The sequence below is a fragment of the Procambarus clarkii genome, chromosome 61 (genome assembly GCF_040958095.1).
Source record: "Procambarus clarkii isolate CNS0578487 chromosome 61, FALCON_Pclarkii_2.0, whole genome shotgun sequence".
Taxonomy (NCBI): Eukaryota; Metazoa; Arthropoda; class Malacostraca; order Decapoda; family Cambaridae; genus Procambarus; species Procambarus clarkii.
The window spans coordinates 16459426-16483567 of NC_091210.1; the positions used below are offsets into that span (position 1 = coordinate 16459426).

The following is a 24142-nucleotide window of genomic DNA, read 5'->3' on the forward strand; positions in this document are numbered from 1 at the left end:
TGTTATTTGACCATTAAACCTCTGTGATGACCCTGAAAACCCACATATGGTTGATAGTCCTCGAGCCCAATACAAAACCAAACGGAAAGCCATATAATTTCATGAGGTATAATCAATTCAACGTCCCACGAGATTAAAGCATGGTTAGTTAGTATGGGCTAAATTTTCCTAAATACTCCCAACAAATGGGAAAAATGCACTCGTAAGTGTGACCCGTACCTGCCCAGGATGAAGTAAACGCAGACAGGTTGCTATGCCTGTGTTTAAAGTTAGAAAAATAAATGAGGAGCTTAAAACTAGTTGAAAATGACAAATATGAACGATATAATCCAAAGTATCACAGTATTATCTGTAATCACATTTCATTCACTTGGAACTCAAGATATTACAGGCCTGAAAAAAAGTTACTGTAGTTCTGACAACTCGGCCAGGATACATATAACACCTTTCCATTATGGAAAAGGTGTCAGAAGTATCTTACTGTTACTCAACTGAAACAATATTATAAATATACACAGAGAAATCACATTATCGGGATATATCAATGAGAAAATCTACAGAAGCCGAAATGAGGATTCGAACCAATTCACAGGATATTCCCAGATGCACGCTCTAAACGACTACGCTACGACATGGTAAAAGAATTGCAACTTGGGGTGGTACTACTGCACCTTCGAGGATTCCCGTGGCTTTCACTGAAGCCGAACCAGGGTTCGGCTTCACAATTCCCCCCATGCACTCTGGCACTGTCGTCCATTGTGTGAAACCCTGTTTTGGCTTAAGTGGAAGCCTCAGGAATCTACGAGGATGTGGTATTACCCCAGGTTCCAATACTTTTACCCTGTCGTGGCCTAGTCGTTTACAGCTAGGGGCCACGACATGGCCCTAGGAACACCTAGGAACTTCTGGGAACACCCAACGCATAGGTTCGATTCCTCATCATGGCTCCTGTGGATTCTCTCAATTAAAATATAATTAATAAATCTAACTGAAAGTGTTTGGTTTCTCTTGGAACCGAAGTTAACAATTTAACTCGCATATTTATTCAACACTTTTAATAGACCTGATGCCTTAGTACAGCGTAGCAACCTCAGTGGTTATAGTACTGGACTGCCAAGGGGCAGGGAGGGCCTGGCTGACCGGGTTCGAATCTTTCAAGGGGTCAAAAGTTTTCTGATGCATGTTGGCTTGGGGACCATTCAAGCTTGACGCACAATTGATGCTCATGCGGCCCCCCTAGCATGTGGAAGTGAGTTGATGAAATATCTGTGCCCAAGCACGAGTGATATCGGGCGTTGGGGAATAACTCCAACGACTTATACCCTCCAAAACTTATACACCTCTGTCCGGTCTGATAGCTCTTCCTTTTATTATCTCTGTTTTCCTTCTTCCTGAAAGGTAATCTTTTACTTAAACGTGTATTATTGAACTGAACCGAAAGGGTTAGATCAATGATTACAAAACGAATCTTCTTATATATCTCATTTTCTTCCCTTGGGAAGCCAATTGAAAACAAAAAATCTTCAATAACAATGTAACAAAAATGACTGAGACTGAGACCTATTGCTAAGGACATGGTTCACTTCAACGCCTTTAGAGGCAAAGGGAAAGTAAATACAGTTTTAGTGAAGGTAATAGTTTCTATTCACTGTAAAGTGAAGAAAGTTCAGATGTTATCAAGTCGAGGGGACTGAGTAATCATGCACGGCATTTTTATACACTGGCTGAGGTAGTTAGTGTGGTGTAAACTGGAAATATTTGTCTTAAGGAAGAAATATGTAACAATGTGTAACCTAGTTGTTAGTAGTTGGATCAATGTGTTTAATATGCAGTGCCTCAGCCATGTTTAATCTCATTTTGCCTTTGTAGTGATTAAGTTACAATAAATAATATATACAAATATAATGATAATTTGAAATAGAATAATAAATTACAATATAACATAAATTACAATAAAAACAAAAACTCCAATACAACAAAACAGGCTATAAATAACAGTAAACAATATTTAAATAATAATAATAGTAAAAACAAAGGAAAAAATATTAATAATAACACAACGATATAGATAAATAAAGACAGATATATAATAATATAGAATCGGAAAGTTAATTTCATAAAAGAGTTGATAATTGTGAGTAATATGGATGTGAATGAGCTAAGTGGAGCCTCCAGTGTGCCGAAGGTCGTATTACATAATAAAGAACAGTAAATGGGTTACGAAACTTGAAAATACACTCTGTGGAAGACTTGTGTATCGATATAAATAACTCGATTCCAATCCTCAATCAGTTCAGATGGGATCTAACTTCCATCTTTCGTAGTAGGAGATAATTAAGCATTTTAAGCTGCACCAACGACCATCAAATACTCATTACGACTCGCCACCACATAATACACTCCTCCGTCACTCACTACAACGCTTTATCACTCATTACCACTCTTCACACCTCAACTGCGACCGTTCACCACCCAGTACTACCACCCATCACTAACTACGACTATTCAGCAGTCGTTATGATCCTCCACAACTTAGTACACCTCAATACGACCCTCCGTCACACACTGCGATACTCACAACGACCCTCTCCCCACCACCACCACCACGTAAACACTACCATTTGCCTCAAAGACGAAGATAATCGTTGCCAAAGATTTTCTTTTTATTATATATTTCTTGCTATATATTATTTTCACTCTTTTTCTTCATAAAATTTGTGCAAAATTGCATTACTTGTGTCAGGTCGTTTAGTGAAATATACACAATTTAATTATCTTCTATTCGATGGATTGTGTTTCGATCCCTTTTGGGCTGATGGAGCCCAGAAGAACTCGAATTATTTGCATTAAGTCACAAGTTTCCAACAAAGTTTATTTTTATGCTGCGGAAATCAATATCGTGCAGGGGTAACAGTTCATAATTATCTCTTACGACCTTGAGGCGGGACCAAAGAGCCGAAGCTCAACCCCCGCAAACACAACTTGGTGAGTACGGTAGAGGCGGCGTTCATTCACATGCAAATTACTCACAATTATGAACTCTTCAATGATATCAACTTTTACAGATTGACATTATTATATATCATATTTTGGTCTTTATTATTTTGGTATTATTACTATTTACCTTTACTTTTTAATATCTTATGATTACTTATTAGCAATTTATTATTGTTTAATTTATTATATCTAACTTCTTGTTATTTACCTTAGATGGAATTAGTTTTAGTTGTAATATTTATTTGTTGTCATTTCAATTTTAATGTAAATTATTGTTAAATATATATTTAATCTATTTTTTATCTTATATTTCGTTGTAATTTAATCGACAAAAAGATAGAAGATTTGATATAGCCGAAGCACTACAGGTCAGAGACACTGATACATTTATCAACAGCCCAGTTACAGTTGGTTACGTCCTATCATCTACAATAATACGACAGAACTACCAGTTTATACTGCACCCACTGTCCCTAGCCGACCAATGGAAAGCAGGGTATATTTATGTATATTCCTATCTGGAATATATACATATTCCTCTACTAAATTGCATTTACCTTCCTCTAATTCCGAAGATGTTGAAGAGTTCTTCGATGAAAGACGCAAGCTAGCTTAATAAATGTGTAAATAAAGAATTATTTACACATTTAGAGAATTATTTACTTGACTTGCTCCCTATGTATGCAATATAAGACATAATTCCTAATTATAATTCATTGTGTCTAACTCCCAGGTACCCATTTACTGCTAGGTGAACAGGGGTCATCAGGTATTGAAAAGATTCGTGCAAGTCTCATTGATCTGACTCAGTCAAATTCAATAACAGAAATATATATACACACGCACATCAGTTGATTGACAGTTGACAGGCGGGACTGAAGAGCTGAAGATCAACCCTCGCAAGCACAACTAGGTTAATACACACTAACACACCTATATTCAATTTATTTACTCAATAAGGGAATTATTAGGGGAAAGCGTCAAGCTATTACAATCACATAGCACTTGGAAGGGGTCATTCAGGATAATGATTTTGCTTTTACAGTTGTTTTGCCTAATTACTATTATTATTGTAATAGTATAGATAAATTTTTTATAGTCACTAGCATAAAGAAATTCTCCATCGACAGAAAGCTGATGTAACAGTGATCTGTCTTCAATAAAGTTGAAACTGCTTGCTTATTAGTACTTCTAAGTCCCTAATAATAACAGGTATGCATCTAGGAGTACTCCTACTCTCCATACTGTTCACTAGATTGGTTTAATTGTATCGACTATTATTCACATCACTAATTATGTAGTTGGAATAATTGCATTATTACGTTTATTTTCTATCAAACTTTAAATTCCTTGTGATTGACGAATTCCTTAAAAAAATTGTTATCTGATAGCTTAATATCAGCTTCGGTGCAAATCACTTTTACTTTCCTCCACATTTAAGAATATGAATTACTCGTGAAGGGGGTTTTACGTAACACAGCTCAATCAGCCTTGCCTCAGGCTCGTCTTCCCCTGGGAGGTCGAGACGTTATGCTCTGCGGGGTGTCATCCTCCAGTATATAAACAGGTGGCATCCATCACAGAGCATCAGTCAGACTCGACTTCCACTACAGGAATGTTTTTCCAGGTACTAAACTCTTGAGAGCAGAGTTTTCTCTATATATAACGTTGCTTTAACCAGAAAGATTGAGAAATAGAGGTGACTCTCAAATAAAAATAAGGTTTCAATTGTCTTAATAACATACTGCTAAAAACACATAGTGTTATTGCGGAAGCCTTTTGGATAAGATAACCAAGATTGTTATTTCTCTTTTTTGCAAGAAAATTTCATCATTATGGGACAGAGTCGCACTAAACTGACTAATATAACTTGTGAGAAATATTCATATTTTGGTCCGAGTAACATCATAACCTTTTGACAGGTTGTGTTCGTCGCCGCTCTTGTGATGGGGTCCTTGGCCCGCCCCGAGCCTCCTTCAGGCTACCGACCTCCATACACTCACCCAACTCACCCACCCTACACCACACCTCCATCTTATCCATCCTACACCACACCATCAACTTACCCATCCTACACTACACCATCAACTTACCCATCCTACACCACACCATCAACATACCCATCCTACACCACACCATCAACATACCCATCCTACACCACACCATCAACTTACCCATCCTACACCACACCATCAACTTACCCATCCTACACCACACCATCAACTTACCCATCCTACACCACACCATCAACTTATCCATCCTACACCACACCTAAATCTTACCCATCCTACACCACACCATCAACTTACCCATCCTACACGACACCTCCAACTTACCCCACCTACCGTCCCTCACCCACATACGGCGTCCCAACTTCTGAGGTGAGTATAACCCACAGTCGGGAAAACTGCTTAAGTACCTCTGAAGCCCTCGTCAAACACCTCAATAGGAAGCAAACATTGTCTAATGTGACACATGAGCCTGGCTGAGACCGCTCAGATGAGACACATGATGTATACTGATGTTATTGTTATTATTGCAGGCTCCTGCTAAGTACGACTTCAACTGGGCCGTCAAAGATGACGCTTCAGGAAACGACTTCGGACATCAGGAGTCCCGTGACGGCCACCACACCCAGGGATCTTACTATGTGCTGCTTCCCGACGGTCGTCTGGAGAAGGTGGCCTACTCTGTCGACGGTGACTCCGGCTACGTGGCCCAGGTGACCTACGAGGGCCAGGCACAATACCCAGCTACCCAACCCCAGTACCCATCACCTCAACCCCAGTACCCATCACCTAAACCCCAGTACCCATCACCTCAACCCCAGTATCCATCACCTCAACCCCAGTACCCATCACCTCAACCCCAGTACCCATCACCTCAACCCCAGTACCCATCACCTCAACCCCAGTACCCATCACCTCAACCCCAGTACCCATCACCTCAACCCCAGTACCCATCACCTCAACCCCAGTACCCATCACCTCAACCCCAGTACCCATCACCTCAACCCCAGTACCCAGCCCCCCAGCCATCATACACTCAAATTCCTGTTTATGGCTAAAGTAGCAGGCGTAACTTCTGAAATATATATAATTATTGTTTTAGAATCTTCAGCAAATGTTTAAAAAGAAAAGTTCGTGATTTGATGATGTTGAAGAGTCCCAGAAGCGTCACAGCATGATGAATAAAGTTGAGCAACATTCATTCTTCTGTGTTAATACCCCTCTATCTAACAAGCCGTGAAGGAACTGAACATTAAAGAGATTGAAAGCACGTGTGAAATAAATGAATTTTCAAGGCAAGTGGAAATGAAGGCAACAAATTTAAAATACAAAAATAGATGCATATAACATTTAATTTTGCAAACATTTGTATCATTATATACATTATTGCATATAACATTTGTTACATGCAAATGTGTTATGTTAAATGAATTATTATATATAAAATACATATAATAACGCATATAACATTTCAATATTATATATTGAAATGAGTTTAGCGTTGTCTCATGATGTGATGACATTATTCTAGTTTTCAAATTTTAGAATTGACTATTTAAATTACGTCTTATATTACACACACATTCTTAGATTTTTTTCTTTATGAATTTTTTATTTGTGTTGTAAGTCTATTCTCATGTGATGCATAATGTTCCTTGTACTCTCATGTTATTCCCTAGACACCATCAGTCTTGAAAGGCAAAATATTAGATGACATATTGAGTTAAAAACTGACGAAGCTGCACACAGGATAGTACCTTGGACTGACTATCGTTAGCTTCAGAGTGAACAAAGTGCTTATGCCGTGAAAGCATGCTACAAATTATATGGCACAATCCACCCACACATGCTTCATGCATAAGGTGCAGTGCACAGTATCGATGTTAATAACGTCTTCATTCACTTGGATCACTGAGGCTAATGAACAAATCCACAAGGGCCGTGATGAGGATTCGAACCTGCGTCCAGGAGCATCCCAGACACTGCCTTAATCGACTGAGCTACGACAGGCTACGGGATCTAATAAGTTCAGTAGAACTTCGGTTTCAACCCTTTTAACCCTGTCGTAGCTCAGTCGATTAAGGCAGTGTTTGGGATGCTCCCGGACGCAGGTTCGAATCCTCGTCACGGCCCTTGTGGATTTGTTCATTTGATGCATCACGTTAGTGTGACCTCTGTGTGTGATCATTGAGGCTCTTAGCTCAGGCATTCATTATTAGAAGCCAGACCAGTAAGGAAGTCTCGAAAAGCTGTATACTTTCAGAAACACTTTTTTACTGTGAGCCTCCTCGTCTAGTTGCCAGTGAGACGACTTACTGTGTTTTATTACACGGAAAAACATAAAGGAAGGGTTTTAAATCTTATGTTGCCAACTTTCCAGTATAAACTCATAAGGTTTAAGCAGTGGGGTTATTAATTGGAAATGGTTGTATTGTGTGAAGTACTTCTGCTATGCTTAATCTCCAATTCATTCAATACCTTTCGATTGGCATGGCTAGTCAGGAACTCTCTGGTGATAGTCTGACCCTGTGTAAAAGTTATGTAATCGTCACTGGAGCCTTTTTGCCTTGAGCTTTGTCACATACTTTGAATGAGAGGCTGTCATCCCGCCTATACGCTGAGAGTTCCCAAGTCAGGCATGTTGAGGTATGGACAACATTCATCTCTTTCAAGGCATTCTGTGTGGTTTTGAGAAGAACCCTTCACCACACACCAGGACCCTCCACTACTTATTCCGACATTCCGACCCTTCACTACTCACAATGACCCGTCACCAATCACTATGACCCTTCACTACTCACAACGACCAGTCACCAATCACTATGACCCTTCACAGCTCACTATCTCGCCACTTGAAGGAGAGTAGCAAGTTACGGAGGTACCAGAAAGGTGTGGAGGGCCGAAGTGAATGGTGAAGGGTCGTAATAAGTGCAGGTGGTCGTAATGTATGATTAATCATTGTAGTGTTTGAGGGAAGGTAGTTAGAGATAATTATGAGCTGTTCTTCTGCACGATATTGGCTCCCGCTGCTTGAAAATTAACTCTGTGGGAAACTTGTGACTGAATGCAAATAATTCATGACAAAATGCTACATCAGCTCAGAAAGGATCGAACCGCCATCTACCGGGTAGAGGATAATTGGGCAATTATCATTATCTTTCTATAATGACATAATCTTTCACCAACGGCCTGACTAAAGGAAAGTAATTTTGCAAGTTTTTTATATAAACAACTGAATAATTTAAAAGTAATAAATATGAAATAGAGAACAAAAGACAATAGCAAAAAATATTATCAAGTTGGAGGGTTGTAGTGTGTTGTAGTGTGTTGTAGAGGCTGGCAGTGGTGAGTGACACTGCCACTACCACAGGCTGGTAGTGGTGAGTGACACTGCCACTACCACAGATGGAGGGTGAGTGGTGGCAGATCGAATTGAGGATCGAGTTGGAGGATCGTATTGAGGATAGAGTCAACTACGATCGGCAGATTGAAGTTGAGGATCGTTGCGAGTGGTTGACGGTCGCAGTAAGTGGTTGAAGGTTATAGTGAGTAGTTGAAGGTCGTACTGAGTGATTGTGGGTCGTATAGGGAGTGGATGAGAGTCGTAGTGAAAGGTTAAGAGTCGTAGTGAGTGGTTAATGGTCATTGTGAAAAGTTGAGTGATTGAGTGAGGCATACTATGCATGATTGAAGGTCGTAATGAGTGGTTGAGGGTCGTAGTGAGGGAGGTAAAGCCACTCACTACAATCATGATGCATAAAGTGTTCACATCCGACCCTCTCACCTGCTGCCGGCGACACCTGGGTTGTTGGAGCGAGATATATGAGACTATTTAGTTGGTTTATGTTTGAGAGACAGTGAGACTCACTGTCAGGCTCCTGAAGGTAACTACCAGTGTGCAGACCCCGGGGCGCAGTGGTAAAACACTCGCCCGCCGCTTTGGCCTGGGTTCATATCCTGGCCGGGGAGGATTGACCGGGCGCCAATCCTTTACTGTAGCCTCTATTCACCCAGGAGTGAATGGGTACCTGGTTGTTAAATGATTTGGTGGGTCGTATTCCGGGGAAAAATTAGGATTAAGGACCTGCCCTAAACGCTATGCGTGCTAGTGGCTTTACAAGAATGTAATGTGGGGCGCCGCAATGACTGCCTCCGAGGTCCGTTCTGTTTCTAATATATGACACTTGACCTAACACAAAGATGCTTCACTCGTACCTAAAAGGAGGCAGACATGATGAATTAAAGAAGAATGTGAAAATACATGGAATAAAATCAATGACGAAATACAATACTCTTGTGTAGATGAAGAAACATTGCTCGGAGTGAGATATATTATGGAACGAGAAAACACAGGTCACAGACACATTACGAAAATTTACAAAATGACGGAATAAATTAATAGAGCCACGTTTGAGACAAACTCTACAGGCCATTTAATAAACTAACACTGTCAAATAAAGTATGTAGGGATTGAGAATTACATTAACTAGTCAATAACTGAAAAGCAGGCTTATTAGCTCAGGCTCGACCCTAAATGTACATCTCTGTGAGTACATACATCTAGGTGAGGATATACACACTCGCACACACACTACTCTTAGTAATTGTGCTTATATACATATACAATTGTGCTTATATACAGTCAGTGGGAACGGGCACTGGTGCCACGACCTATCGGCAGCGGAGTAGCTGTAGCACCGCTTGCCATTTGGGTAACACCATATATTTCGTCAATTGCTTCCTTGTGTCACACCATGTATCTCGTAACTTGCCTTCCTGTGTCACACCATGTATCTCGTAACTTGCCTCCCTGTGTCACACCATGTATCTCGTAACTTGCCTCCCTGTGTCACACCATGTATCTCGTAACTTGCCTCCCTGTGTCACACCATGTATCTCGTAGCTTGCCTCCCTGTGTCACACCATGTATCTCGTAACTTGCCTCCCTGTGTCACACCATGTATCTCGTAACTTGCCTCCCTGTGTCACACCATGTATCTCGTAACTTACCACCTCGTGTCACACGAGGGAAAAGAATCTCAACAGGGCCTTTGGCTGTGAAGTGGAGGCAGCGAAAGAGAACACATTAAACAGGAAGAAGCAATATACAAACATATAAGAGATGCAAGAAAAAGAGTAGAGGATATTAATGATACGTCTTTTAAGATAGGAAGCAAGTAGGCGTAGATGGAATAAAGTTTAAAGGTGTAGGAGACACGAGATGAGACACGTAAGAAAATAGGAATAACCAGGCAAGTGTGAGAGCATACGAACAACGAAATGGAAGATTGTTAGAAGGAACAGAATGAGAAACAGCTCAATCAAGCCTGCTTCAGGCTCGTCTTCTTTTGCGAGGTCGTCACGACCCAGGGGGTGTCATCCTCCAGTATATAAACAAGTGGCATCCCTCACAGAGCATCAGTCAGACTCGTCTTCCCCCACAGGAATGTTTCTCCAGGTACAGTGATAAGCTCTCTTGTAGGAAATGTCTTCACCATATCAACGTTATTTATTACAAGCTTGGTTAAGCAGTAAAAGCCACTGTTGCTTCTAGATAAAATTGTTACATCAGCACAAACCCCATAGCTTAGATATTTCTAGGCCTTGTATATCACATATATGCAGGCGATGAGTCACAATAACGTGGCTAAAGTATGATGACCAGACCACACACTAGAAGGTGAAGGGACGACGACGTTTCGATCCGTCTTGGACCATTCTCAAGTCGATCGACTTGAGAATGGTCCAGGACGGACCGAAACGTCGTCGTCCCTTCACATTCTAGTGTGTAGTCTGGTCATCATATCACATATATGTTTTTTATTAGACCTCAGATAGCGACTATTAGGCCTAGGATTCCTTGAAGAGATTATGCTAGCTTCCATTCTTTACTTACTTTCCAATTGTTAAATATATTATTAGGGCTAATTCAGTAATACAAAGCGTAAACATTTTTGGTCCAAGAGTCCGTTTTATGTATGATTGAGCAAAGATATGCTATACTGTCATTTTAGGAGGATTGGTTAGAATTAACTAATGTAATTTGTAAGATAAATGTTCATTTGTTGCCAAGATTAACATCACAACCTCTTGACAGGTTGTGTTCGTCGCCGCTCTTGTGATGGGGTCCTTGGCCCGCCCCGAGCCTCCTCCAGGCTACCGACCTCCATACACACCCCCAACTCACCCACCCTACACCACACCTCCATCTTATCCATCCTACACCACGCCTTCATCTTACCCATCCTACACGACACCATCAACTTACCCATCCTACACCACACCTAAATCTTATCCATCCTACACCACACCTAAATCTTATCCATCCTACACCACACCTAAATCTTATCCATCCTACACCACACCTAAATCTTACCCATCCTATACCACACCATCAACTTACCCATCCTACACCACACCATCAACTTACCCATCCTATACCACACCATCAACTTACCCATCCTACACCACACCTTCAACTTATCCATCCTACACCACACCATCAACTTACCCATCCTACACCACACCTAAATCTTATCCATCCTACACCACACCTAAATCTTACCCATCCTACACCACACCATCAACTTATCCATCCTACACCACACCATCAACTTACCCATCCTACACCACACCATCAACTTACCCATCCTACACCACACCATCAACTAACCCATCCTACACCACACCAACTTACCGTCCCCCGACAGCCAGTCCCACCTACGGCGTCCCCACTACTGAGGTGAGTAAAATCCATAGTGGGAAAGGCTGGCCAAATGCCTCTGCGGCCCTCGTCAAAACAGGCAAGTGACCAGCACCAACATAACTTTGGAGCAACTTACTACAATGCCGTAGTGCTCGATGAAAGTGAAGATCCAATATATGTGGAAGTGTATTAAAGTGTTTGATAATAACATAACGTTATCATATGTGACATATGAGCCTGGCTGAGACCGTTCTGGTGAGACACGTGATGTATACTGATGTTATTATTACAGGCTCCAGCTCGGTACTCCTTCAGCTGGAAAGTGAAGGACGACGCTTCCGGCAACGACTTCGGCCAAGACGAGACCCGTGATGGTCCCAACACCCAGGGCTCCTACTATGTGCTGCTTCCCGACGGTCGTCTGGAGAAGGTGACCTACACTGTCAACGGCGACTCCGGCTACGTGGCCCAGGTGACCTACGAGGGCCAGGTCCAGCACACCACACCCAAGTACCCAGTCTATCAACCACAATACCCATCACCTCAGCCCCAGTACCCAGCGTCCCAGCCTCAGTACCCTCAAACTCCTTCCTACGGTTAAAGCAGTATAGACCTGTTCCCTAAAATATATGTATTTATAATGATTAAGAATACAGTATATTCGTGTTATAGAGTAAAGAATTGCAAGAAGAGAAGCTGTAATACTTATCTTCCCGTTGTAGTGTTTTCATAGTATCACAAGATGATCAATAATCTTGAGCAACATTGCAACATAAAGTTACAATATGAGAAGTATGCATCAGCTAGAAAAATCACAAAGTATTACACAACTATACATTCAAATATGGAAGTAAAAAATTGTGTTGATTTTTTTAAATTAATTAGACAACACTTTCGTTTTCATTTCGAATGTCAGTGTTGGGAAAGTTGTTTCAGCCACGTTTTAATGATATTTTCTGCCTAATGATACAAATAATACTGGTAATTACCTATATCTGTAAGAAAGAAAGAATATATATTAGCAGCTTAAGCCACCCTTGAGGCTAGGTTCATTAAACTTTTCAAGATTAATGGTGAATTTATCGGGAGTGATGTAGGGTGGTCAGGGTCGGCCCTGTACCACACTGAAGGGGAGGGGCCACGTCCCCAATGACGTCCTGCAATTAATGTGTGAATGTGAACTGTGCAGTTCAGAGTCCGTAGACTTTATCGATTCGGAGTAGACGGAGTGTGGGGTGTTGTGATATTGTTGTGAATATTCCCCTCCCCTGTCTAGGGGAGGGGAATATTCAGCTAGTTGTGCTTGCGGGGGGTTGAGCTTCGGCTCTTTGGTTCCGCCTTTCAACTGTCAATCAACTGGTATACAGATTCCTGAGCTTATTGGGCTCTATCACATCTACATTTGAAACTGTGTATGGAGTCAGCCTCCACCACATCACTGCCTAATGCATTGCATTTGTTAACTTCCCTGACACTGTCAAAATTCTTTCTAATATCTCTGTGTACTCTGGGTACTCAGGTATAGAGGTACGTGGGCACATTTGCCGTATGTGGACATATTTGCCTTACATGGGCACACACGGAAACAACTGTCCTATGAACATGAATATCTGACAGTTATAGTTATGTTAGGTTAGTATAGATTAGATTAGGCCGAGGTCAACCACCGACCAACACTGACGGTGACCTTCACTGTGGTCATCGCAGCGACCCTCGCCACGGACTTGAGTACGCAGGAATTGTTCACCCACGCAAGTGAACAAGGAACGCTTCACGGAGCTCCGGCAGTGCTTCAAGTGCTACCAGTACTCCCACTACACCATGAAGTGCACCGAGCGAGCGAAGAGATGCAGTCTCTGCGCCCAGGAGCGCCACTACACGGACTGCATGTCCTCCCGCCGACGCTGCCTGCTCTACAATGGCCCACACTGTGTGGTTTAACTTGACTGTCTCCTCCGGCAGGAGGAAATCCAAAAGATGGCAGCTATCGTTTCTTCCAGCACCATACCGCGATCAGCAAACCCGCTACCGTCGGAATTCCCGGTCTTACCCAGAATTCTTAATTTCTTAATTAATTTAAATAATTCTTATTACATTTTCAAAAACTTAGTTTACATATACAAATCCATCGTACTTATACTCGTTTTTGGGTGAGGTGATATGACACAAAAGTTTTGGGTGAGGTGAAAAACACAAGACAGAACACGAAACAATGGGTATAAATTGGGTATGAAAACATAAGAATGGAAGTAACTGCAGAAGGCCTATTGGCCCATATCTCTTCTTCCTGCTTCTATGTTGATTCGGGGTCTTGAAGTGGGTAGAATATAGTTGTGCATTAATTGGCTGTTGATTGCTGGTGTTGACTTTTTGATGTGTAGTGCCTCGCTGATGTCGAGCTTTCTGCTATCGCTGTATCTATCGATCATTTCTGTGTTGTTTGTTAAAATTTCTCTGGTGATGGTCTGGTTATGAGAAGTGATTATGTTCCTTGATGAAGCCCTGTTGCTTATGCATTGTTAATCGCCTGGAAAGATAAATCTTGCCTATATACTGAGTTCTTTGGGACCTACAGTCCCCAAGTGGGCATTTGAAGGCATAGACGACGTTGATTTCCTTCAAGGCGTTCTGTTTGGTGTCTGGGGAGTTTTTCATGAGTAGGTTGGCCGTTTTTTTGGTTTTATAGTAAATAAATACTATATTTCGTAATTCTTATTACATTACAGGTGTCACGTCTCTTGGAGAATTGATATTTCAATTACCATCGACAGTGAAGAGAAACATAAGAAATATTGAGAAAATTCGTGGTAGAATTATTAATCTTACCTTTTCGATCATGTTCAACAACATTTATATATATATATATATATATATATATATATATATATATATATATATATATATATATATATATATATATATATATATGTCGTACCTAGTAGCCAGAACGCACTTTTTGGCCTACTATGCAAGGCCCGATTTGCCTAATAAGCCAAATTTTCATGAATTAATATATTTTCTCTAATTTTTTCTTATGAAATGATAAAGCTACTCATTTCATTATGTATGAGGTCAATTTTTTTTTATTGGAGTTAAAATTAACGTAGATATATGACCGAACCTAACCAACCCTACCTAACCTAACCTAACCTATCTTTATAGGTTAGGTTAGGTTAGGTAGCCAAAAAAGTTAGGTTAGGTTAGGTTAGGTAGGTTAGGTTGATGAAAAACAATTAATTCATTAAAACTTGGCTTATTAGGCAAATTGGGCCTTGCATAGTAGGCTGAGAAGTGCGTTCTGGCTACTAGGTACGACATATATATATATATATATATATATATATATATATATATATATATATATATATATATATATATATATATATATATATATATATATATATATATAAAGATTTACATTAGTTTACAGTGTCACGTTTTCTGTCACTGGTGGCGGGAGACGTACAAGTCCCGTTGTGATGTAACGGATCTCATATTTCTTTAGCCAGGGACTGAAGAGTTTTTGTTCATCCCTATATATATTAACAACTCTGGATTCAAGTCCATACACTGAATTTCGCTAAATAAAAGGCATTGCCATTACTAACACAACTGCTCATTTATAGCATAAAAGACCCTGTGCCTCATGGATATTCGTAATGAATGATTGTTTTCAACGGGTCGTGATCCGGCCACCAGGTCGACGTCGGCTTCCAACCCTATGAATGGCACAACCTTTTGTGGTCTTCCAGGACACGGCCCGATACCCCATTTAAAACTCAATACTCTAGTCAATTACAGCCATTTCTAGCAGTCAATTCCGATCTTCGTGCTTTGTTTTAGACTGTTCTTTCTTTGTTAAGCTTTAGTTTAGCCACTGTTTGGCTCTAGTATGACCACTTCCTGGTTCTAGTATGATCACTTCCTGGCTCTAGTATGACCACTTCCTGGCTCTAGTATGACCACTTCCTGGCTCTAGTATGACCACTTACTGGCTCTAGTATGACCACTGCCTGACTCTAGTATGACCACTTCCTGGCTCTAGTATGACCACTTCCTGGCTCTAGTATGACCACTTCCTGGCTCTAGTATAGCCACTGCCTGGTTCAAGTATAGCCAAATAAGACATGTCTATTGAATTTGCTAGCCGCCTCTGCTCGATTCTAGCACAGGGATTTCTGAATTGAACTGGCGGCCATAGTTCTCCATGTGTTGTACTACCGATAGCAATAGTAGCACTAGTGATAAAGGCGTGCCCTAAGGTGACTCGAACCCACGAACGAGAGAATCCCAGCCACTGCCCAATAGACCACCCTGAGTCCAATAGTTCGAGTCACTAGGGACTCAAACCCTAGGTTCAAACATATTAGGGGACAGTAGTTGTACTAGGAAAGGGAGTTGTAGTACTAGAGACACAAGTTGAAACACTAGGGTGGGTAGATGTATCACTAGTGACGATAGTTAGAGCGCTAATGGCAGTAGTTGTAACAATAGGTGTGGGAGTTGTAGCACTAGATACTAGAGTTGTAGCACTAGATACTAGGGTTGTAGCACTAGATACTAGAGTTGTAGCACTAGATACTAGAGTTGTAGCACTAGATACTAGAGTTGTAGCACTAGATACTAGAGTTGTAGCACTAGATACTAGAGTTGTTGCACTAGATACTAGAGTTGTAGCACTAGATACTAGAGTTGTAGCACTAGATACTAGAGTTGTAGCACAAGATACTAGAGTTGTAGCACTAGATACTAGAGTTGTAGCACTAGATACTAGAGTTGTAGCACTAGATACTAGAGTTGTAGCACTAGATACTAGAGTTGTAGCACTAAATACTAGAGTTGTAGCACTAAATACTAGAGTTGTAGCACTAAATACTAGAGTTGTAGCACTAAATACTAGTGTTGTAGCAGTAAATACTAGAGTTGTAGCACTAGATACTTGAGTTGTAGCACTAGATACTAGAGTTGTAGCACTAAATACTAGAGTTGTAGCACTAGATACTAGAGTTGTAGCACTAGATACTAGAGTTGTAGCACTAGATACTAGGGTTGTAGCACAAGATACTAGAGTTGTAGCACTAGATACTTGAGTTGTAGCACTAGATACTAGAGTTGTAGCACTAGATACTAGGGTTGTAGCACAAGATACTAGAGTTGTAGCACTAGATACTAGAGTTGTAGCACAAGATATTAGAGTTGTAGCACTAGATACTAGAGTTGTAGCACTAGATACTAGAGTTGTAGCACTAGATACTAGAGTTGTAGCACTAGATACTAGAGTTGTAGCACTAAATACTAGAGTTGTAGCACAAGATACTAGAGTTGTAGCACTAGATACTAGAGTTGTAGCACTAGATAACAGGGTTGAAGCACTAGGAATGGTTGTTGCAGCAATAGACACAGTTGTTGTAGCAATAGAGACGGTAGCACTAGGGACGGTAGCTGTAACACTTGAGACAGAAGGTGTAGCATTAGAGGGACGGTAGGTAATAGCAGCACAAGTGCCGACTGTTACAAGCAGGAGCCACAGTAATCGTAGCACGAGCGACTGGTATTTTCTGAATTTGCTGCAATTTTCTCTGGTGGGTGACTGTGGAGGATATTCCTGGCGCACCCCGGGGCCACCTCCCAATGTTTGTCAGCGGTCAAGGTGACTTCTGACGGTAGTGCTGAGAGAGAGAGAGAGAGAGAGAGAGAGAGAGAGAGAGAGAGAGAGAGAGAGAGAGAGAGAGAGAGAGAGAGAGAGAGAGAGAGAGAGAGAGAGGTGAGGCTTTAGATCAGCTCTTAAACCTGAAATTTCATCAGAAACATCAGTGACATTCCCAGTGAGCTCCAGTCTTAGATAACAAATAACAGCCAAAAAAGATGAATGTACACAATATAATAATCATTCTTAGCAGTGATGAATAACAACAGTATTTAACATATTTTATTACATTCTTCAGTGTATTAATGCAGGTGAGTAAATCAGAATATTTAGGGTTAAAAAGCCTCTGAAACAATGCACCCGAATCCAAGAGGAAGACAAACATTACATATAGACCAGATAATCGCTGAACCAGTTCAATGGTTGGGTTAGACTTTCCCCTAAAGTTGTTCATCTTAATTCAGTAATAACTCAATTGTAAAGTAGTTTTGTTTAGCTTCTTTTGATACCGTCGCGAGGAACAGGTAAACGGTTTCAGCAAATTCGTTAGTTTAGGTCTTTTAGGTTAAGGTAAATTTTAGGTAAATATTGTCTTAATTACATCGGGGATGTGTATATTAATTGTATGTTTTTGTCGTAGGCTGTATTGATTGTGCCCAGGCTCGTCGGTTCGATTACTGAGGCAAGACAGAAGCGTTTTGGCAATGTTTCCTTTCACCTGATATATCTCTGTCCATCTAACAGAAAATAGGTATCTGGGAGTTAGAAAGTGGATGTGGGTTTTATCCTGGAGATAGCCAGTAGTTGGATTAGAGTATATGAGAGAATAAAGCTCTAGAGCTTTCATTCCAAACCTCTCTCCTAAGTCATCATCAAATGGATGTTATCAGATGAAAATGTTAAATCTGTATTAAAATTGCTTTCATACCTTTTATGCCACGTACGTCAGATCAGTCATGGAATATGCAGCGCCAGCGTGAAATTTCTAACACAAAACGAAGCTGAAACTATCCAGAGGTCTGCCACCAGGCTAGTTCCAGAACTAAGAGGTATGAGTTAAAAGTCAATTAAGGAATGTAACCTTACGTCTCAAGAAATCAGACGAGTCGTGGGAGACATGGTCATCACATACACGATTCTCCGCGATACGGACAAAACAGATATGAACACAATATTTAGAATGGGTAGTACAGAAACGCGGAAACCTGTACGCCAGTCGTTTGATGGATGTGAGGCGGGAACGGAGAACTTAAACTCAACTCCCTTCTCAAGCACAGTTTGATGAGTACAATTATATGATTGCGTTCATGGGTTATGGTCCAGGAGTATTGCGACTGTGTGTGGAAATATACAACAAATACTTCAACTTCCGGTATTGATATAATGAGATAGCATCCACACGTCACTTCCACTCTCACTATATCCACACCCACTACATCCACGCCCACTATATCCACGCCCACTACATCCACGCCCACTATATCCACGCCCACTACATCCACGCCCACTATATCCACGCCCACTACATCCACGCCCACTATATCCACGCCCACTACATCCACGCCCACATCACCTACACTCATCCACCCACAACACCAGTATATATATTTACTGAACAGTATTGTATCCTCAGTTATATTCATCCACCATCAGTACTCATCACCCACTGGGTGATGAGTACTGATGGTGGATTGTTATCTACCACCACTATTCATCACCCACCACCTGCTATACCCATCCGTATATATATACTCGATGCTTCATCAATACTCATCAAACTCTCATGTGTATTGTCTCCTTAACTTCTGCTCCCACCTCCCATGCACACCCACAAGGATCACCCACCCATAGACCGATCTCCCATGCACTCCCACAACACGCCCACAACCACCACCACCCACAACCACCACCACCCACAAGCACCACCACCCACAACCACCACCACCCACAACCACCACCCAACTGTACACCAAAAACACAGCCTTGAAGCTCCACATCACTTCGCCAGACACACCCTCAAGCATTTTCCAAACACCTCACTTTCCTTTACCCGGAGCCATAGAAGGTTAATATCAGGCCTCCACCAATCTCCTGCCACATTCAACCTATGTCCTCGAGCCAATGGCACTCAGGGGCGTGGCCACAGGTATAAAAGGGGTTCCAATGATGCGATCAGACACCAGTTGCTCCTCGACTTCCCACGAAAGAACATGATTGCGAAGGTGATTCCTTCCGTTTCAGTTACGACCAGTGATGTAATACATATAGTTCAACAGTCTACTGTGAGGACGCAGTTCTCGAACGTTAGGGAGTACTTCATATTACCTAATGCTCCCATTGTCACGTTTTTTATGGTTCACGCTGTGTGAGACGGCTGGGGGGTAAGTAGCGTCACGTTCTGGGCTAATTGTTGCCTTGATGACGGCTGTCTCCACCAACTACCTTGCGGTGTCTGGCATACAAGTCGGTATTACTGTTACTTTCGTCGGTAAGACTCACATCAGGTGGTGTGGGGGCGGTGGTATATTGTCTTACTGGCTTGACGCATTCTTGTGACACTGGCGTCAAGTGTCTTGTGTCTTGTTAAGCAAGTGTCTTGTGACACTGGCGTCAAGTGTCTTGTGTCTTGTTAAGCAAGTGTCTTGTGACACTGGCGTCAAGTGTCTTGTGTCTTGTTAAGCATGTGTCTTGTGACACTGGCGTCAAGTGTCTTGTGTCTTGTTAAGCAAGTGTCTTGTGACACTGGCATCAAGTGTCTTGTGTCTTGTTAAGCAAGTGTCTTGTGACACTGGCGTCAAGTGTCTTGTGTCTTGTTAAGCATGTGTCTTGTGACACTGGCGTCAAGTGTCTTGTGTCTTGTTAAGCATGTGTCTTGTGACACTGGCGTCAAGTGTCTTGTGTCTTGTTAAGCATGTGTCTTGTGACACTTGCTTAACTACTCTCATTAGGTGAGAACGAAGGAAAGCGTACGAGGGGAATGAGATAGAGAAGGTGAAGGAAGGGAGGAAGCATATAAGCCGAGGAAGAAACTATGGCTGGAGTAGAGAAATGAAGAATGTTGAAAATGAAATGAAGAATTCTTCAGAAATGAAGAACTTTGTGATTTCTTCCTGAGAGGCAACAGAAAGGGTGTTAAAGTTATTGAGGTTCGCTAAAGTCAACTACTGACTTTCCCCCAGGATGCAACCTACAACAGTTTTATAGTTCCCGGGTACCTATTTACTGCTAGGTGGACAGAAGCATCTGGTGTAAGGGAGCGTGCCTAAACGCTTTACCTAGAGTGGGAATCGAACCTGGAATCATTCGGTTGCGAGCCAATTGCTGCGCTACAGAGAGATAGAGGGAGAGAGAGAGAGAGAGAGAGAAAGAGAGAGAGAGAGAGAGAGAGAGAGAGAGAGAGAGAGAGAGAGAGAGAGAGAGAGAGAGAGAGAGAGAGAGAGAGAGAGAGAGAGAGAGAAGAGGGAATGGAGAGGAAGACAAGTCCTAGTCAGGGAGGATTCACCAGACGCCAATCCTTAACTATACACCTCTGTTCGCCCAAGAGATTGGGAACCTGGTTATTAAACGACTGAAGGTCGTATTCCTGAGAAACTAGCGGGTAAGACTTACCATAAGCCATGGGGCAATAAAGCCCTCAGCCTCTGAGATATAATAACAAAATGAAAGACTGATGAGAGTAGACTCAGACACCCAGATTACGTGGGTGTTTTTTATACTTCAAAAATACAACACTATTTAATTATTTATATATTGTTTTCGGATCATTATATATTTCATGGGAATTAGTGCTGTTGGCATTTAACACTCTTTTGAAACAACATAACTTAGGTTGTATCTGCTAGTGATAAAGTCTGATTTTGTATATGCGTGCTAACCTGTTAGACGTTATTGCAGTTCAGTCAGTCGTGGTTTGAGCGTCCATTTGGTGGTCGAGGTATGTAGGTGTGGCGGGAAGCCTCTCGGCCACTCCCTGGCTAACAGCACACGTGAGAACTCCAGGTAATGCGCTGACCACCGCTTCCTTTCACCTGATCGGCGTGTGAGAGGCTCTTGAAGCCACCTGCGACTTTAGTGAAGTTGTAAAACAGTGTGCGTATTGTGGCGGTCCGCGTCGCAACGCTGTCACCAACCTAGTCCTTGTGGACCAGAACTGGCACGGAACTCCTGTCTGTCGCTGATATTTTTGGACGGGATTGATACGAATCTCTGTTCTCACCATAATGTTTTTGTTCTGTAGGTTCTAATGATGGCTGCCCTTGTGGCTGTCACCCTTGCCCGCCCTGAACCTCCCCCAGTGTACGGTCCACCCCCATCATACCCTCCCCCAAAACCTGCCTACGGTGCTCCAGCTTATCCTGATGTAAGATATACCTGTGCACTATTGCTTAAAAAGTTCAGTTAAATTGTTTCAATAATTTGTTTTACAGCTGGCATATAGCAATGGAATACTTTCATAAAAATACTTGTTTAATACTTATGCATGAATTCACACATTCTTAGGTCTTATTATATGAATTTGCATTAACCATCACATATCTAAGAGTATTAGATAATGTCAAGACATTTATTAACAAGAAATATACCAGTGGGTACAACATCTAAGATCAACGGCAATTCAACGCCGAATCAACATTGATTTAACTTGAATCAAGCCACTTTTTGATTGTGTTATCATTGGGAGACCTGTCTGTGTATATAATGCAGTTTCCCCATAAGAGACAAAATGCTTGTGTCGACAGACTCCACCGCAGTACAACTCACAGTTTGCTGTGAAGGACGACTACTCTGGTACCGACTTCGGCCACCAGGAGACCCGCGACGGCTACGACACCCAGGGCTCCTACAGCGTTCTCCTCCCCGACGGTCGTCTGCAGAAGGTGACTTACTACGTCAACGGCGACTCCGGCTACGTAGCCGAGGTCACCTACGAGGGTGAGGCCCAGTACCCTGCCTACCAGCCTGCTCCAGCCTATAAGCCCGCTCCAGCCTACCAGCCCGCTCCAGCTTATGCATAATATATGAAGATTAATCCTCACTGATATTAGGAAAGCATTATTTATTGTACAGTCACAATAAAGTAGTTTAAATTATAATCAATATTCTATGTATCCTATTGCTAATATACATTATTTGTGTGTGGTTGATCAAGCAACTTCTGTCTCCCTGAGACATATTGAGGAAGTTTAGTGTTGCCTCCCTATGGCTATATTGAACGAGTAAATGCTGTGCAGACGAAGAGTCACAATAACGTGGCTGAAATATGTTGACCAAACCACACACTAGAAAGTGAAGGAACGACGACGATGGCGTTCCTTCGTTGCCATAGAATGACAGAGTAACTGCTGTCTCCCTGTGGCTATATTGGAGAAGTAACTGCTGTCTCTCTATGGCTATATTGGAGAAGCAACTGTTGTCTCTCTATGGCCATATTGGCCAAGTAACTGCTGTCTCTCTATAGCCATATTGGGCAAGCAACTGCTGTCTCCCTATAGCCATATTGAGCAAGCAACAGCTATCTCCCAATATCCATTTGACCAATTGTTAAAAATAACGATTTGTATTCTTCCTGTGCTTCCCAAAACTCATGCGAGACCACACTGCCCCTTCATCAATATACCTTCATGTAACTGGAAACCTAAACTTCAATTACAAGATAAAAGTTACAAATGGAAAGCTAAACTTCAATTACAAGATAAAAGTTCCAAATGGAAAGCTAAACTTCAATTACAAGATAAAAGTTCCAAATGGAAAGCTAAACTTCAATTACAAGATAAAAGTTCCAAATGGAAAGCTAAACTTCAATTACAAGATAAAAGTTCCAAATCACTATAATTCACTGTTATAGCTGGTAGAGGAGACTCACAACTGGAGGAGCCAGCTGGGGATTTTTTTTTTTAGGGGGGAGGAGGAGAGGGTGTTACTTAGAGCACCGTCGATAATCTTCAGACCGTCTTTCAGTCAGAAGACATCTCTCATCGTGTCAGCCAGTCGGGGATAGGATGGCTGTACTTGGGGGTCGCTGAGGTCACTAGTCAGCCAGTTACTGACCTCCCCCCCCCACCCATGCTGCAACCCCACAACAGTTGTCAAACTCCAGAGGCCTACTTACTGCTAAGTTAACAGAGGCATCAGGAAAAGCTGCTCAACTGTTACTGTATTACCTGGGGATTGTGAGCCGAGGACGTAGACTACTGTGCTACATTGCACAGTGATCATTATTAAACACTGTTTTTGTACTGTTATGTTGTTGTATTCATACAAAACTGTATTTGTATCGTTATGGTGTTAAGGTCCGTGTTGTTCAACACGTCATCTGAATTATTACGATGGTATGGTAACCACCGTACCAAATGCAACCTTCTATGAAAAATAGGTTCACAAAAATCCACGTTTTCTACGCATCGGTTAGTTAAATTAGGTGGGTGGCTTGGGTTAGGTTTGGTTACGTGGGTGGCTTTGGGTATTTTTGGTGGGTGGCTTGGGTTAGGTTATGTTAGGTTAGGTGGGTGGCTTGGGTTAGGTTATGTTAGGTTAGGTGGGTGGCTGGGGTTAGGTTAGGTGGGTGGCTTGGGTTCGTGCGTCTCTGGCTTGGTTAGAACAGTAAATTTTCTTCGCTATAGCAAATCCAGAGATGTTGACCAGACCACACACTAGAAGTTGAATGGACGACGACGTTTCGGTCCGTCCTGGACCATTCTCAAGTCGATTGTGAGACTTGAGAATGGTCCAGGACGAACCGAAACATCGTCGTCCCTTCAACTTCTAGTCAACATACTTCAGCCA

General features: G+C 41.8%; 3 protein-coding genes across 4 annotated transcripts; 2 read left to right on the forward strand and 1 right to left on the reverse strand.

Annotated features, from left to right (window-relative positions):
- Positions 1–1574: 1574 nt before the first annotated feature.
- LOC123774223 (uncharacterized) lies at positions 1575–12313 on the forward strand. Its single transcript, XM_069308011.1, has 6 exons — positions 1575–1631; positions 4920–5378; positions 5540–5719; positions 8412–8531; positions 11104–11748; positions 12005–12313. Exons 1-6 carry the CDS (start codon positions 1575–1577, stop codon positions 12311–12313), a joined length of 1770 nt encoding a protein of 589 aa, XP_069164112.1.
- Positions 12314–16078: 3765 nt separating this feature from the next.
- On the reverse strand, positions 16079–18942 carry LOC138354135 (uncharacterized). Its single transcript, XM_069308013.1, has 2 exons — positions 18721–18942; positions 16079–17260 (listed from the first exon to the last, which is right to left on the reverse strand). The coding sequence occupies exons 1-2, from the start codon at positions 18940–18942 to the stop codon at positions 16079–16081; spliced, it is 1404 nt and encodes a 467-aa protein (XP_069164114.1).
- A 596-nt stretch (positions 18943–19538) lies between these two features.
- Positions 19539–22446, forward strand: LOC123774348 (cuticle protein 7). 2 transcript variants are annotated; one of them, XM_045768519.1, is made up of 3 exons: positions 19539–19581; positions 21597–21719; positions 22099–22446. In XM_045768519.1, exons 1-3 carry the CDS (start codon positions 19570–19572, stop codon positions 22372–22374), a joined length of 411 nt encoding a protein of 136 aa, XP_045624475.1. In that variant the 5' UTR covers positions 19539–19569; the 3' UTR covers positions 22375–22446. The 2 variants fall into 2 exon arrangements, with proteins under 2 accessions (XP_045624475.1, XP_045624476.1); XM_045768520.2 differs by lacking the exon at positions 19539–19581 and adding an exon at positions 19622–19740.
- Positions 22447–24142: the final 1696 nt, after the last annotated feature.